Here is a 17,929-nt window from a genome sequence, read left to right as displayed (position 1 = left end):
TTTCTGTTGTTAAAATTTTCTTCATTCTGAGCTTTTAAAGACTGCACACAACTTCCTGAACAAAATACAGGATTAAAATTTTCTGACAGAAAATTTAAATTCCAGTTTTAAAATCTTCAGGGAGTAATTAAATAATCTTGAGTGGAAAAAAAACTTAGTTGCAGACCTTAGTTTTTAGGTCTGAGAAAATGGAGTAAATGGCTTCCTGCTTGCGTGGCAGGAAAGTTTGCCTTTAAATAAGAGATTATCTGTGAAATACCTTTGAACTCTGTGGAGGGAAGTTGCTGCATACATTCAATAGCAAGGCAGTTATTACAAGCTCATGATATTAGGCTGCTTTTTTTTTTTTGCCAATACTTCCTCAGTTTTGAAAAATTACATGGGTTACTTGATTTGTATTTTTTTTCATACCTGTAGAAGTTAGGGTGCATTTTTTTGACAGGAGCAGGGAAGTATTGTAGAAAATAATTTTTATCATAATGGAGTATGGCAGGTTATATGACTGTGACGATCAGAATTGTGAATCATCTCTTGTGTGTTTTCAAGTAAATAAAGGCAATCTGCCCACGGGGCAGAAAAAAAATCTACAAACTACAAACTCTGTCCAATCATGTAAAGACAAATCAGCCTTCAGGCAAATCAAATGTCTTCATTCAAAGTCTACCTGGATTTGGCACTCTGCCCATCGTTTCAAAACCTCTTAACAATACGTTTCACAAATAGTTAAAAACATGCATACTGAAAAGCATACTTTTGCAATGTTATTTTTAAAAACAAGGAACTCTTTAACCCAGGGAAGATAATCACTTGGGGAAAGGAAGGTTCGTTTCTGAGTTAGCAACAAGTAAATGCAGCACTAGTGGGTGGGATTGAGGTGTGCCCTGGTGCATAAATAGAGACTCAGCTGTGCTGGCACACTCAGAAGCTTGGACCGCATCCTAGCCGCCGACTCACACAAGGCAGGTGGGTGAGGAAATCCAGGTAAGGCTCCTGACAGCAGCTTTAGAAGGGTACTTGCTGGAGTGAATTCCGGCCTCTGATTGCTATATAAAGTTGTAGGCAATCAAGCAACAGAGAACTGCAAGTTTCCAAGGGCAATGAAGTAGGATACGGAAGGGAAATCATGGAATTTCCACAAAAGTCTTACTGGGGCCTTTCTTTGGCTAGAGCTGGCACAGTGTGACGTTCCCGAGTTAGTTCAGAGAAACGCTTTCTCCTTTGGGAAACAAAATTTCCAAGAGTAGGTGAATCTTAGGATTTTTCAAGCCTGGGACAGGGTCCAGGGATTTTCGTCTCAGTCACCATCTAAAGCTCTCTTTCCCACGGGCTAAAGCAAAGCCCCATAGGCTTCTCCACTATGACACCTCAGCTCGGATTGCCCCCTTGGAAAATATTATTGCAAATCAGAAAACAGTTTTCTTTCTCTTTTTGCTGCAAAGACATTCTTGTTGCCTCTGCAATCTTTAAATTCATGGGATAGGCTATTAGAGGAGAGAGCTGGTTGCTTTCCTGAAGCATCTACAAATAGGGACACTCAAATGTCTTGCAAGTTCATTCTTTGCTAAAGACAAGAAGACAGGGATACGGTGATGAGTAAAAAGTGCCAGCTTCACATAGTGTGTGTGTGTGTGTGTGTGTGTGTGTGTACCTATGTGTGTGTGTGTCTCCAAATTATCAATATTTTCCATGGAATTGTGTTTTGAGGTGGTTTATGCAGGAAATTTGCAGAGCAGAATCTATTCACATTACGAAAACTCAGTGGAGTGAATCTCAGAAAGTCACCCCAGAGCAGGATGTTTGTACAGCAGGAGTTATGTTAGCCTTCCTTGAGTCATCCTGCCGTAAAACACAAGCAATATATCAATAGTTCCAACCTGTGATCTTTGGAGATATTGCAAGGTCCTAATAGCTACTTGGAAAACAAGAACTGTAAATGGGCTAAGTAAATAAAAATGCTTTACCATCAATTTACTATTTTTTAGAATATATATAGATGCTGTTATAAATAAAAGATAAAATCAAATGTTTGTTGATAGATTGAAAGAAATTATTTGCCATATGTTTCTGAACCAACCAGTATTCCAAAAGTATAATTATTCTCATGTAAAAGTTCTTGATTTTTTTAACATTAAAAAGAAGTCTTTATACAAAGAGGGCTGAGAATTGTTGACTTACAGTGTACACTTAGGTTGTTTTTGCAAAACTCTAGAAGACAAAAGTTATTGGCATTTCCACAGCTTTATAGGTATAGAAAATGAACAAAGTATATCCCTGATTTTTGCTTACATCTTTTCTGAGTAAGACATTTTGTGCTTACATACTATGAATTAGTTAATCATTGGTCAGTTAAATACAAAACGTCATTTCGATCTGGTAACTTAGCAACACTTTAAAAAAAATCAGTTAATGCTTAGCAAAGCTTTCCACTCAAGATATTAGATTATGAAAAACTTCCTGCTTAACAATAGTAATTCCTTGCAGAGTTTATTTGACTTCATTCAAAACCATTCACCAATACTAGAGTTAGGTGCTGGGGCTTCATATTTCCTTTTTGGCACTTTTAGTGTTTGGTTTTATCAGAATCCCAAATCTCCAGCCTTCCATGTTACAGCCCCGTGGACAATCTTAGTGACTTGCTAGAGCAACTCACTTTGCTCCCTCCCTCCCTCCTCACTCACAAAACTTATCTTGCCATTTACTTTCCTTTTCATAGGCTTTAGTTTTTCCTGGGAATCAACTGTGGCATACCAGAAAGAAAAAGTAATTTAACTAAGATATCAGCTAGGTGTGGTGGCTCACTCCTGTAATCCCAGCACTTTCAGAGGCCAAGGCAGGAGGATCACTTGAGGTCAGGAGTTTGAGACCAGCCTGGGCAGCATGACAAAACTCCATCTCTACTAAAAAATACAAAAGCATAGCCAAGTATGCTGGCACGTGCCTGAAGCCCCAGCTCCTTGGGAGGCTGAGGAGGGAGGATCACTTGAACCCAGGAGGTGGAGGTTGCAGTGAGCCAAGATTGTGCCACTGTACTCCAGCCTGGGCAACACAGTGAGACCTTGTCTCCAAAAAAAGTAAATGTAAATTTCCTTAGCTACTAGAGTATGTATATCTATTTTCTTAAAATATATCTCTATTTATCTATTTCTATATAGATATATCTATATAGATAACTCTATATCTATAGAGATCTATATCTTTTTGTCTGTATCTATGTGGATCAATAGACAGCTATCCATACTATATACAAACAGTCCCAACTTACAGAAGTTTGACTTAATTTTTTGACTTTATGGTGGTGCAAAAGCAATACACATTCAGTAGAAACTGTATTTCAAGTATCCATATAACCATTCTGGTTTTTACTTCCAATAGAGTATTCATAAAAATTACTTGAGATATTTAACACTTTACTATAAAATGGGCTTTGTGTTGGATGGCTTTTCCCAACTTTAGGCTAATGTGAGTGTTCTGAGCACATTTAAGGTAGGTTCAGCTGTGATGTTCAGTAGGTTAGGTGTATTACGGTAGTTCCCCCATTATCTGTGGGGGTTATGGTCCATGACCCTCAGTGGATGCCTGAAACCACAGATTAGTACCAAACACTACATATGCTATGTTTTTTCCTATGCATACATATCTATGATAAAGTTGAAATTATAAATTAAGCACAATAAGAGATTAATAAGAGCTAATAATAAAACAACAATTACAACAGTATCTTATAATAAAAGTTAGGTGAATTTGGTCTCTCTCTCAAAATACCTTATTGCACTGTGCTCACTTATTTTGGACGTGGTTGACCGTGGATAGCTGAAACCGCAGAAAGTAAAACCCTGGGAAAGGAGAGACTACTCTGGATGCATTTTGACTTACAATATTTTCAGTTTACAATGGGTTTACTGGAACATTACTCAATTGTAAGTCAAAGACCACCTGTATTCTTAGGAAAATCCCATGGAACAGAGCTGTTTACGCCAATCTCGTATGTCCAGTCTCAGCAGAGCCTCAGTTTCTGGTATATTCCACCGTTGTGGGGCAACCTGCAGACCCTGAAGACTGCTAGTTCAATTTTGTTTACTGATTTTGGTTGGTTTTCCATACTAGAGTTGCCATGGAGAAAATTTCAGTGTCAGCATTCTTGCTCCTTTTGGCCCTCTCCTACACTCTGGCCAGAGATACCACAGTCAAACCTGGAGCCAAAAAGGACACAAAGGACTCTCGACCCAAACTGCCCCAGACCCTCTCCAGAGGTAGGAGTCAGCTTCTTGTTGGCTTCCAACTGTTACTTAATTGGAAAATATTTCCTCTCTCTTGGTGCTTAAACCTGGTTCTAACCTGGTGCCAGGTTATTTTTGGTTGTGTTCCTTCTAGACTTATCACTGTTTATAATTATTTCTACTTTCTCCAGGCGTTTTTCTTCTTCTTTAGTATAGGGTCTATTATCCCAGTCTTTACCATTGCTTTTCAGCAGCTTTGGGTCTGAATTTATACAAGCTTCAAATATACTGATTCATTTCATTCTAGGTTGGGGTGACCAACTCATCTGGACTCAGACATATGAAGAAGCTCTATATAAATCCAAGACAAGGTAAAGATCAGGATTACTCAGAGCTCCCTCAAAGCTCTCAAGAGCACCACCTAGTGACATCTAGATATATGTGAAATCTTACTCATTAAAATTTGTCTAATCTCTGTCTTTTAAAGCAACAAACCCTTGATGATTATTCATCACTTGGATGAGTGCCCACACAGTCAAGGTAATTTATTCTTCTAAATATGATTTCCTTTATAGGCTTTTAGCCTTAGGGCCAGGGTTCAGATCACTCATGTTTGTATCTTTAGAACCACAGTTGCATTAAAGAAAGAATATTTTATATAGTAAAAACATATTTAAAAGTGACTTCAAATATCTCCACATTTTGTGATAACCCTTGGTACATATTTTGAAAAACTAGTTTTGGGATTCATCTTCAACTTCTTGATTTCTCTTAGTCCACATTCAATACACCAGCAAATACTGGCTTTATCTTCAAAATATATCCTTAAACCAGCACCAGCTTCACGGGCATGAAGCCTGTGCCATCTCACAGGGCCCCAAGCTTAGAAGGTTCCCACACTTGGTTTAAACTTGGCTATCATTGTCTTAAAAGTCTTAGTAATTCTTCAACAAGGGGCTCTACCCTTTCATTTTGCACTGGGCCCAAATCCAACCACTTCCTATTGCCTCCATGCTACTGCCCTGGTCCAAGCCCAGATCAGATCTTGTCTAGACTACCATAACAGTCACCTAACTGGCCACCCCACAGCCAGTCCACACAGAAACCAGAGTGAGGCTGGTAGACATAAATCAGATCCCATCACTCACGTGCTCAAGTGGCTTCTTATCACAGAATTAAATCCAAATTCCTGATCACAACCTATGAGGCTGACATGATCAGGCCAATGGCTATCTCTCCCTTCCTGCCACTCTCCTCTTGCTTTCTTCACTCTCTCCAGCCTGGCCTTCGTGCTGTTCCTCCCACATGTGAGCTCATTCCCACCTCACAGCTAGTGCTTTTGCAGTTCCCCCTGCCCACAGTGGCCTACCCCAAAATGGACCACTCCCTCACTTCAACGTTAGCTCCTCAGGAAGATCTGCCCTGACCACTCACAGTTTTTAAACCCTCTGCTTTGCTTTATTTTTCTTCAAAGTACATATCTCTACCTGAAAGTATCATCTACTTATTTCTTTGTTTATGGTTTGTCTCCCACACGAGTATTTGAGCTCTATGAAAAAACACATGCTTTTTTTTGTTCACTGTGCCATCCCTAGTGCAGAACACAGTGCGTAACACATGGCAGCCATTCAATAAGTATGAGCTGGAGAAAAAAATGAATTGATGAATGAATGGATGAATGAGTGAATAGAAAGCAGAGGTAGTCAATGCCATAGATATTACTTCACTAATCATTTGCTAAAAGGCCAAAGTAGAATACTGTATTTAAAATGCAATTCAATAAATAAATAAAATGCAATTTAACTGAAAATAGAACAAAGCTTTTAACCAATGCTAAGATGGATGCTTAATGATTTTTCTTTATATTATAGCTTTAAAGAAAGTGTTTGCTGAAAATAAAGAAATCCAGAAATTGGCAGAGCAGTTTGTCCTCCTCAATCTGGTTGTAAGTTTCCTTTTCATCATTACTAACATTTCTCTATGGCTCATTACTTGAAATGGATGATTCATTTTTCCTGTACATCTTAGTTATACTGCATTAACTGGGATTGCTTCCAAATATCCCATCTCATAAATTAGAGAGAAAAAAGATATTTCATTGTATTAATAATCCATTTGGTGTGTCTGTTTTTATTTAGTAATTAATCATCTTAGTTTGTCTGAAAAATTCTCTCCCGTAGTCAGAAATTTTTCTGTTGCTGGAAGGTTTTTGTTACTTGCTGTGCCCGTCCCTCTATAGTCCTGGCTTCTCTACACCCATTCTTAATCCTGATCATCTCTTGGGAAGAGACAGCTCTCTGGCTTTTCAACTCTAATCACACCTCTTGTGCTTTAGCTTCATGCATTCCCACCTTACTTCACCACCACCACCCCTCACGGTGCTCAAGCTTTCTGTCTCGGCAAGTTCTTTTTACTGTATACAAATGTTTCATTTTCCTTCTAAAAGCAAGCCAACAAAAAAAATGACTCTACCTAATCATATGTCCTTTTGAGCCCCCCTGCCCTTCCTCTTCACAGGTTGGCTTCCTTAAAGACCACTTCACACCAGTAGTTCTTCCTTGCCTCTCTTCCATGGACTCTTCCTCTTCCTCTTCCTACTCCTTAATGTGAGTGACGTGATGAATCTCTACTTGACCCTTTTCTCTTTCCATATTTTGTATTCAGTGAACAACTCCATCTACAACTGCCTTTAATCAATTCCGACACACTAATAATTCGTACATCTTACCCAAACATGAAACAACTTCCAACTTGTCTATCCAACCATATTCCAGATATCTCATAATCAGCTTAAACTCAGTATGTTCCTCACTGCACATTAATCATCTTGGTTTGTGCTTTTCCAATAGCTCTTCTTTCTCTATTCCCTATTTTACTGAAAGTGGTACTGTGCTAGATTGGACTCTCCTACTTACCTACAGCATGCAATAAGCCCTGTGCTTCTAAATTCCAAGTATTCCTGCTATTAGTCACTTCTTTATAAACTCAGGACCACTATTTTAGTAAGCCTCTTTCACTTTCCCTAGCTTACTGTAATACTGCTAAATGGCTCCTGGTCTACAAGATAAACTCTGTCTAATCCCACATGGCTGTCAGAATAGTTGCTTTACACACCAAACTGGGGTCACAGTGCCTCTTCTAACATCCCTCCAGTGGTTCTTAACTATTTCTGAACAAAGGAAAACACTATGGCATGGTGTGCAAAGTCATTCCTAAGCCGGCCCCTGAAGCAGCTCTAGCACCTTCTCTCGCCACTGCCCTCGTGCTTCCCCCCAACTCAGTCCTTCCCCAGCACTTGGCCATAGGAGAAAATGCTCCACCTGTCCTCTCCATACTCTTCCCCCTGCATGAAGTGTCTTTCTTTTCCACATAACTGACTCCTGTTCATTTTTAAAGATTCCTCCTTATCCACTTCAGAAAGTCCTAGTCGGGGTGGAATCTGCATTCTGGGCTAAATGTCTTGCTCAAGGCAATCGCCAAACCTGCATATCCTACACCGTAACATTTCACCCACTGAATCCTCAATATTCATTTTCCTACCTGTATCTCTCAATAGAGTGTGCATTCATTAAAGATAAGCACCATGCCTTGCTAAATACAGTTCTAAATAAAAATTGATAAATGGATAAATGAATACTCAAGAAAATCCCATACTTGTCTATGTAATTTCTCTAGAAATGACATCTGCTTTTTTCCTTAATAGCCTCTTATTTCATCCAAGATGTCTTCCCCAAACACAGTAACTCCTTCCAAATTCTCCCTTAATTTTTTTGCTCTTTATCACATCCATTCAGCACTTTATCTCATGTTCTGCTCTATCTTATTTATTATTTCATGCTTGTAACTTGTCTCCTCAACTATACAATAAACTCTTTGTGGAAGAGTTATGATGTCTTGAGATGCCTGGCCAGAAATGGACAGATTCTTGTATTAACAAGTCTGAAAATGACTGAAAAGTAAAAGTAAACTAAAAGATGCTTTTCTTTTTATTTTAGTATGAAACAACTGACAAACACCTTTCTCCTGATGGCCAGTATGTCCCCAGGATTATGTTCGTTGGTAAGTGGAAGTGACAGTGAGATAACTCGGAAACACATACTAGTGCTGCCATCTTCCTTCTCTCCTCCCCACTGTCCCTTGCCACTTTGCCATGGCCAATGTCATCACTAAGCTCTAGCAAGGAGTATGACATTCCTTTAAGTTCCGCAACATATTTTCTTTAGAAAATGTGAGCTTTTACCTATTTCCACACAACACTTTTCTCACATGCTAACTGTAACTTTTCACCTTCTGCTATAATACTTCTGAGAACAAAGCACCCTATTCACTATTTGAACATATTGATAAATTTCCTGAATACAAGAGGCCTGCAAATATTTATTTTTTAATCCAGCAAACTTTCACTTTGTGTGTTAGATTTTTCTGACATTTTTTATCATTATTTTTAAGAAAGTTAGGAATAAGGCTGGGTGGCTCACGCCTGTAATCCTAGCACTTTGGGAGGCCAAGGCCGGCAGATCACTTGAGGTCAGGAGCTCGAAACCAGCCTGGCCAACAAGGTGAAACCCCATCTCTACTAAAAAATACAAAAAAATTAGCCAGGCGTGGTTGCAGGAGCCTGTAATCCCAGCTACCTGGGAGGCTGAGGCACAAGAATTGCTTGAACCCAAGAGGCAGAGGTTGCAGTGAGCCGAGATGGCAACACTGCACTCCAGCCTGGGCAACAGAGCGAGATTCTGTCTCAAAAAAAAAAAAGGAATATGAGGTGGGAAAAAGAAATGAAAGGAGCCACATGCTCCTTCCTGCCACTGGTACTTTTCATGTGCTTTTCCCACTTCCTTCTCTGTCCCCCAATTTCACATCATTAACTCCCCAATCATCATTATTCATTGACCGAGTCAAATCCCTACTATGTGCTCTTGTAGTCATACTTTCCTCAGGTATAATTTTGCAGTTTGGGGGTGGTTATGTAATAAATATTTCCCACATTGGACTATAAGCCCCTATGGCAGGGACTGTACCTATTTCTGCTCACCATGATATTCCCAACGTGACCCTGCAGTAGGCTCTCCATCAGTATGTGTTTAATTATTGAATGAATGTACTGAGTTTGGCTTTGTTCAAAGTCATACTGATTTAAGGACAATCCATAATGAAATCCATCACTTACAACAATTCATGCTAATCATATGATTCACCTGTGTAATTCATTAAAAGTTTACACTGAATGTACAAAGCAGGGAAAAGAAAAACAAGAAATAGAAAAAAAGGAAGAAGGCTGAACGAAAGCACTAATTTTATAGGTTTAGTTTTGTCAGAATTTAGAACATTTGGAGTCCTAACATTAAAAGGGAATTTATAGATTGTCTGTTCATACCTTGTACAGGAATTCTTTGTACAGCATCCCTGTGGAAGGGCATTTTAACCCACACTCAATTCCTTCAGTCCTAAGAACCAGCTCCAAGGCAGCTTGCTCTTCTAGCTCCGTAGTAGCCACCCTGACTAGATGTTTGAATCACCTGGAGGATTTTAAAGATCAAGTTGCCCAGGCCACACCTCAAACCAATTAAATCAGAATCTCTGGGGGTGGGAGGCAGGCATCCATAGTGTTTACAGCTCTCCAGATGATTCCAATGTGCAGCCAGGTGAGCTGCTAGTTGGGTATTTAAAAAGCCCTTCTTAGGTTAATTTCTTACAAAGATTAGACCATGTCTTTGTATCCTCTGCACCAAACAGAAGTATAGTTGGTCTTAAATCTGGTGAATAAACGTACATCTGCTTCTTGTAATTTATGTGTCTGGCCTTAGTCCAACATTCTGAAATGACAGATTGCCCACTCCAGTACCAGCGACAGACTTTGCAAACATGCAGATGGTTCTCACATGTCTTCCTTGTCTCATTTTCAGGGCACGTGTCCTAGGTTCTTTCGATTACGTCTCTCAAGGCAAGGTTTCCAGATCTCTCTGTATCCTCACGCTTCCCTTTTGGATGCACCTTAATTTTAAAATACTTCTTTTTCTCATTAATTAGATCACTTCAAGTTAAATACAAAACATGGCAAGATGGATTTAAATTTAGAGGGATATGAGTACACATAAGAGAAGACCAATCTCTACTTTTAAAAATGCAGTTAATTAACAATAAAGTAAAATATAGTGAAGGTACTATATGCTTATTTGAACTTTGCTGTTGTTAAGGACTTGCATTCCTCTATTAATTTTTTTTTTTAAAAACTCGTTTTGAAAACTAGCATTGGATGTGGGTTTCCAATGATCTAGAAACATGTAAACTACAACATAATCATTTCAAGAATTTAAAATAATTTTGCAGTAGAGAATGTTAATGTTTTCACCAAAAAAAAAAAAAAAACACCATGTCACCCCTAAATATATATTATTCTGTTTTCAGGTTGCCATAGATAGAACAGAAGGGTTCATAACCTTTTCCACAAATAGCACTGCACAGCTGTTGATGTTTCCAGCCCTGCATTTGCTACTAACTGCCAGGGGCTGGGTAGTAGAGTGGATGGATCAGAGCTCCTGTGAGTGCAGACACACTCCATTCCCTCACGGGACATGAATACATGAACTTCAGCTCCCCGGGGCAATAAATACAGGTTGTTTGAAAACAAACCATTCCATTCCCCTTTGCTTCATTTATCTTTGCAGACCCATCTCTGACAGTTAGAGCCGATATCACTGGAAGATATTCAAATCGTCTCTATGCTTACGAACCTGCAGATACAGCTCTGTGTAAGTGTTACCTTCAATTCGGATGTTGCCCAAGAGTTGAACACCTCTATTGCTGTAGTGATGGGACTAGAGGCTGCACGGTGAGGTGAAAGAGAGCTAGGCTTAGGGACGCCTCAGACTCAGTTTGACCCTAACTAGCCTTGCATCTTCAGGCAAATCACACTCTCTTTCCATCTCAGGTTTGTTTGTTTTTAATCTCAATTGAAGATGAATTATTTAGATTAGGTATCTTTTTCTCTAGGAGGATTCTATGACCACATTACCTGATTTTCAGGTTTTCTGTTAGGTACACTAGCACACACTCCTTCTATCACAGAACTGAGTGTAATAATTGTAATAATCTGCATGTCTTAATTTTTTAAATAACAAAAGTGAAAGAACGTGCAGTCCAGCTTAAAATTAAATTCAGGTTCAATTTAAAGATCAGTTTCAAAGATGATCCAAATGATTGCCAAGAAAATTACCTTCCCTATGGTTCCATCAATGGAAGAGAGACAGAGAGAGAGAGACACTGACTTAAGGCAGATGAGGTACCTCAATGCAAGGCTGTAGCTAGCTGTGACATCTGATTAATCCTCTGGGAAGAAAAGTGGGTTTTATCCTAGGAACCAACTCTGATCAATTAGTAGTGGCTGCCTAGAACTGCACTGTCCAGTATGTTAACCATTTGCCACATGTTGCTACTTAAGTTAAAGTTAGAAATTCATTCCTTCAGTCACACTAGCCATATTGCAAGTGCTCAATGCCCAGACACTGAACATTTCCATCATCACAGAAATTTCTATTGGCCAGTGCTGACTTAGAACGTCATGTTGGGAAGAGAAGTGAGGCCATGTCTAGGAAGCAGGAGAGATCATCATGGTCCATTAGCAATGTTTCCAGTGTGTGCTGGACCAGGGGAAGCACATTCCAAGTAGTGTCAGCCATTATTGAGATAATACCATACATTTTAATAAGACTAAGCTCTTAAAAGGTACGTGTCCTACACAAGTAATATCACAATCCCTTGTAGAACAGGCACTTAATAATTAAGATTTGTAGGAAGAGTGAATAAGCGGCTGTTCAATGCCTATCGAGTGAACATCTTATTTTTAGTAGATCACATACCTCATTTTGATGAACTGCTGTTGAAGAAACAGTGACCCAGAGTTTGGGCTCTGGAACAGTAGCTCCATTACTTGTTAGCTGTGTGACCTTGAGCAAGCTACTCAGCCTCTCTCTGCCTGTTTCATTATGTATATATAAAGTTCTAATCGTGTTTGTATGAGGATTAAAGAATTCATCTGCATAAAGCACTTGGTTTGCTATTATTTATATTTCCCCTACTTCTAAAACAATTTACACACACCTACTAATAGACATTTCTTTTAAACATGATTTAAATTTACTTCTAAATGAGCCAAAATTATCTTCTGCTGCTAGAGCTTATAAAAGGATTCTTTTGGAAGTGAGGGTTGGAGATGAAGGATCTGGGAAGGAATGAATACACCAGAAAACTAGATTGTCACAAAAGCCATTTCATATAATTTTTTTAAATTACAATAAGATTACCAACTATTCACCTCATGATAAAAAGCATCCCATCAGGCTGGGCACAGTGGCTCACGCCTGTAATCCCAGCACTTTGGGAGGCCGAGGTGTGTGGATCACTTGAGCTCAGGAGTTCGAGACCAGCCTGGCCAACATACCAAAACCCCATCTCTCCCAAAAATACAAAAATTAGCTGGGCATGGTGGAGCACACCTCTAATCCCAGCTACTCAGGAGGCTAAGGCTGAAGAATCACTTGAACCCAGGAGGCAGAGGTTGCACTGAGCGGAGACTGCGCCACTGCATGCCAGCCTGAGTGGGAGTGAGACCTTGTCTCAAAAAAAACAGCATCCCATTAAATAATGAATTGAGCATCCAAGTTTGGGGTTTATTATATCGATATAACGCACGATGGTGTCTTGACTCTCCTGCTTTTATCCCCCATTAGTGCTTGACAACATGAAGAAAGCTCTCAAGTTGCTGAAGACTGAATTGTAAAGAAAAAAAATCTCCAAGCCCTTCTGTCTATGTCAGGCCTTGAGACTTGAAACCAGAAGAAGTGTGAGAAGACTGGCTAGTGTGGAAGCATAGTGAACACACTGATTAGGTTATGGTTTAATGTTACAACAACTATTTTTTAAGAAAAACAAGTTTTAGAAATTTGGTTTCAAGTGTACATGTGTGAAAACAATATTGTATACTACCATAGTGAGCCATGATTTTCTAAAAAAAAATAAATCCTTTTGGGGGTGTTCTGTTTTCTCCAACTTGGTCTTTCACAGTGGTTCATTTACCAAATAGGATTAAACACACACAAAATGCTCAAGGAAGGGACAAGACAAAACCAAAAGTAGTTCAAATGATGAAGACCAAAGACCAAGTTATCATTTCACCACACCACAGGTTCTCACTAGATGACTGTAAGTAGACACGAGCTTAATCAACAGAAGTATCAAGCCATGTGCTTTAGCATAAAAGAATATTTAGAAAAACATCCCAAGAAAATCACATCACTACCTAGAGTCAACTCTGGCCAGGAACTCTAAGGTACACACTTTCATTAAGTAATTAAATTTTAGTCAGATTTTGCCCAACCTAATGCTCTCAGGGAAAGCCTCTGGCAGGTAGCTTTCTCCTTCAGAAGTCTAATTTAGTAGAAAAGTCATCCAAAGAACATCTGCAACCCTGAACACACCCTAAAGAAATCCTGGGAATTGGCCTTGTAATCGATTTGTCTGTCAAGGTCCTAAAGTACTGGAGTGAAATAAATTCAGCCAACGTGACTAATTGGAAGAAGAGCAAAGGGTGGTGACGTGTTCATGAGGCAGATGGAGATCAGAGGTTACTAGGGTTTAGGAAACATGAAAGGCTGTGGCATCAGGGTAGGGGAGCATTCTGCCTAACAGAAATTAGAATTGTGTGTTAATTTCTTCACTCTATACTTAATCTCACATTCATTAATATATGGAATTCCTCTACTGCCCAGCCCCTACTGATTTCTTTGGCCCCTGGACTATGGTGCTGTATATAATGCTTTGCAGTATCTGTTGCTTGTCTTGATTAACTTTTTTGGATAAAACCTTTTTTGAACAGATCTTTTGGCATTATTAATTTTTCCAGGGATATATTTTCAATCTTTTCTATCTCTCCTAGTGACTACTATCATTAGTAGGTGTTGAGCATATACTGCTGATTTAATGACATACAAATCTTCAGCAAAAATATCACAGGTTAATCAGCTCCCTTCTCACAAGTAGATAACTTACATGTGCTGAAAAAGGTAAAACATTCCATTTAAAAAGCTCTCTGAGGGATAACAAGAGGAAAAAGAGGTTTCCCTTCCACAAACAAATATTTTAAATGACAACTTCTAAGTGATTCAAGTTTCTCCTATAGTATAGCAAAATATTTTTTCATTGGGCAGACGTGAAATAAGGTTAACTTCTTAAAATGTATTGAATGGCAAAATATCTTAACACATACAAATACTTTTTAAATATAAATAAATATTTAGGAAATCAAATGTTACAGCTGTAAGGAAAATAAGTCCCCCTTTTAAAAGCATTGAAGAAACACAAAGCATGAGTCATTGATTGACTTTGTCCCATCAGTCTCCTCTACCACTGAGAATTTATCCTAAGGAAGTCATTCAACAGAAACAGTTCTGTCAAGATGCCAATGGTAACATTATTTAAACGTACCAAAGAAAAGCAACCTCCCAAAAATATAATGGCCACATGGTATATTAAGACAAAATGCACTATGTTGTCATCCATAAAAATAATAAACATAATGGCAAAACAGAAAAGGCCTAAGTAAAGAAGAATTTAAGACCTTCTAATGCTATAATTGCAGCTACAGGAAATGTGTACATACAAGGTTAAAAACAGAACTGAGGTCAATCGTGGTGGCTCATGCCTGTAATCCCAGCACTTTGGGAGGCGTATCGCTTGAGCCCAGAAGTTCGAGACCAGCCTGGCCAACATAGAGAAACCCCGACTCTACTTGAAATACAAAAAAATTAGCCGGGCACAGTGGCCCATGCCTGTAATCCCAGCTACTTGGGAGGCTGAGGCATGAGAAACCAAGGGAGGCGGAAGTTGCAGTGAGCTGAGACCATACCACTGCACTCCACCCTGGGTGACAAAGAGAGGCTCTGTCTCCAAAAAAAAAAAAAATAGAAGATACAAACATGGTTGTTCTAAACTCCTTGAAATATTAGCAATGCCTGTTCTTTCTACCAAATCCCTCTTCTGTCATCTCACAATCTATCATTTGCATTTAAATAAATTTCAAGTGAAGGTATATCTTGACTACTTCTCTGACTACAGAGAAGTAGAAGAGTGCTATTTCAAACAGCCAAATAAAAATGTTAATAACATAGTGGGAATATAAAATGGTGCAGCCATTTTTGTTTTGTGGAAAACAATATGGTGGTCTCTCAAAAAATTAAATACAGAACTACCATCCAACCCAGTAATTCCACTCTTGGGTATATGCTTATGAACTAAAAGCAGGGAACAGATATTTATACACCCACGCTCATAGCATTATCCACAATAGCTAAAAGGTGGAAGCAACTCAAGTGTCCATCAATGGACGAATGAACAAACAAAATGTGACATATACATACAATGAAACATTATCCGATCTTGAAGAAAATTCATGGCTGGGCGCAGTGGCTCATGCCTGTAATCCCAGCATTTTGGGAGGTGGAGGTGGGAGAACTGCTTGAGCCCGGGAGTTCAAGACCAGCCTGTCCAACATAGCAAGACCCCATGTCAATGAAAAAAAAGAAGAAGAAAGTTCTGGCATATGTAACAACGTGGATGAACCTTGAGGACATTATGCTCAGTAAATAAGCCAGTCACGAAAGGACAGCTACTACACAATTTCACCCATATGGGGTACCCAGAATCGTTTTCATATAGAAAGTGGAGTGGAGGTTGCCAGGGGAAGAGGGGAATGAGGAGTTATTGCTTAATAGGTACAGAAGGTTAAACGTTATGGAAATGCATGGTGGTGATGGTTGCATAACAATATGAATGTACTTACTGCCACTGAACTACAAGCTTATGAACGGTTAAAATGATAGCTTTTATGCTATATGCACAATAACAAAAATTTCAGTTTTATCTGAGATCCAATAGCTTAGGGAGAAAAAAACAGGAATTAACTGTTAAAAAATGTAGCTAACATAAATCATCTGTAAACGTCATTTACACAGACGGTCAACATGCCTAATTAAACCATTTTTACCAATTTCGGAACAATAGTCTTCTTCAAATGATCTTCCATGACTGTCTAAATCTGTTTTCTTTCTTTCTTGAATTCAGTAATTCTAAGTAGTCTACTGAGAACCCTCTAACTAGCAATCACTGATAAGAATACCAGTCAGGAGAAAAATCATTAAAAGCTCTAAGGCAAGAATAGAACTTCCTTCAGTTCAAGGACCTTGACTTCAAAGTCCAAGTCAAGTCAGCTTAACCTATTAAAAGGCTACTTGTCAAGTTATGACTCCATGATCTATGAAAAGCAAGATCCTAAAAGTAGGCAAAGTGGTTCCACCCTCCAAGTGATGTCAAAGTCCATTCTTTGACATATATTTTAACTCAGAGGCCTCAAATCCTCATTTGAAAATGAATTCCAAAAGCTGGTTTTCCTAAGGAGAGTGATGAGAATTGGCCTGCCACATGGCAGAGTTTGATTTTCCCCTTTCTCATATTTCCAAGAGGTATTTCAATGACTACAATTGCTCAGTTATGACATTTAAGAAAAACATCCACATGACAAGCCCCGTTCCCTTCTCTCCCTCTCCTCTTCTCGTGGAGTGGAGGTGTTGGGGAAAGGGTGGATTGCGCTCTTAAATTTATTTAGAACACATTCACTAACCCATATTGTAATTTCATCTGGCACAGAAAGCCTGGTCTAAAAATTATTTTAGTCTGAAACGTACCAAATACAGAACAAAACTTTACACCAATCCCTTCACTTACCCAGAACCCTGGAAAAGCTGGTTTTTAACTTTATTATCATCTCTAATAAAACAATTCACACATGAATGATCATGTCTGTACAATCACAGTGACTAAAAGTGTTTTTCTCCTATGAAATACTATGGAAAAATTTGATTCTAACTTTTTTAGTACCAGCTAAAAATTGAAACAGTTTGACGTATTTAGTGTATTTGCAAAATAATGAATAAACTTTAACAGAGTTAAACAAATATTTAGAAAAATTGTAGGAGGAGGTTTTGGCTCAAGGAAATGAAGAACTAAAAGCCACACTTCTGGTTTCCTTTCCTTCTATGAAAGGTTCCATTCAGCAGCATGTAACTTAGGTTGAACATGCGAAACTGGTTTTCATACCAAACACATTGTTGCTTAGATAACAGAGTATCTGAGATGAATTTAAGCTACAACAAGCTCAGATTTTAGAAATTATAGCTGAACTCTTTCTTCCTTTGTATTAGTATTATATTCTCTATATAAAATTTAACCCTTAACATCAAGGCTGACTGGGCAAATGTGCCAAAAAACATTCCTATAAATGGAATGTGCAAATAGAGAAGAAGAGATTTTTTTAAGCAGTACAGTTCCTTTTTAAAGAAATGCTAGGTTTGGGAAGAAAGGACATCTAGGGTCTACCCTGATCTGAAACTCATCCTCCTCTGACACTACGTGTTTGTGGCAGCATTTCTGTGCACTTGGGCAGCGGCCCTCTCTAATCCTGGGATCAGGATGACCTTTGCAGGATCATAGCAGGGCCATCTGGGATTCAGGACTGACTTATTCAGAGGGTTTTCCACTAAATATGCACCCCGACACAAAGATCACAGGAAGCATCACAGAAGGTGTTAGGTAATCTATCACCTTCAGATCTGCCAGAGAAAACAGAAAGCCCAGACTCATTTGACAAGGACAACCTTGGT

General features: G+C 38.8%; 1 protein-coding gene across 1 annotated transcript; it reads left to right on the top strand.

Annotated features, from left to right (window-relative positions):
• Positions 1-505: 505 nt before the first annotated feature.
• AGR2 (anterior gradient 2, protein disulphide isomerase family member) lies at positions 506-14,092 on the top strand. Its single transcript, XM_004045132.5, has 8 exons — positions 506-981; positions 4,105-4,250; positions 4,525-4,588; positions 4,705-4,757; positions 6,089-6,162; positions 8,213-8,276; positions 10,886-10,969; positions 12,947-14,092. Exons 2-8 carry the CDS (start codon positions 4,112-4,114, stop codon positions 12,994-12,996), a joined length of 528 nt encoding a protein of 175 aa, XP_004045180.1. The 5' UTR covers positions 506-981; positions 4,105-4,111; the 3' UTR covers positions 12,997-14,092.
• The last annotated feature ends 3,837 nt before the right edge of the window (positions 14,093-17,929 follow it).

The sequence above is a fragment of the Gorilla gorilla genome, chromosome 6, assembly GCF_029281585.2.
Source record: "Gorilla gorilla gorilla isolate KB3781 chromosome 6, NHGRI_mGorGor1-v2.1_pri, whole genome shotgun sequence".
NCBI classification, from domain to species: domain Eukaryota; kingdom Metazoa; phylum Chordata; class Mammalia; order Primates; family Hominidae; genus Gorilla; species Gorilla gorilla.
Note: the sequence above shows the minus strand (reverse complement) of the source record. Positions and strands in the feature narration are given on the sequence as shown.

Excerpts from the sequence above, each read along its gene's own strand:
- AGR2 (XM_004045132.5), top strand. The coding sequence starts at position 4,112 with ATGGAGAAAATTTCAGTGTCAGCATTCTTGCTCCTTTTGGCCCTCTCC. Across the intron at positions 8,277-10,885 it reads CCCCAGGATTATGTTCGTTG|ACCCATCTCTGACAGTTAGA; the intron begins GTAAGTGGAAGT and ends TTATCTTTGCAG. Across the intron at positions 10,970-12,946 it reads ACCTGCAGATACAGCTCTGT|TGCTTGACAACATGAAGAAA; the intron begins GTAAGTGTTACC and ends ATCCCCCATTAG.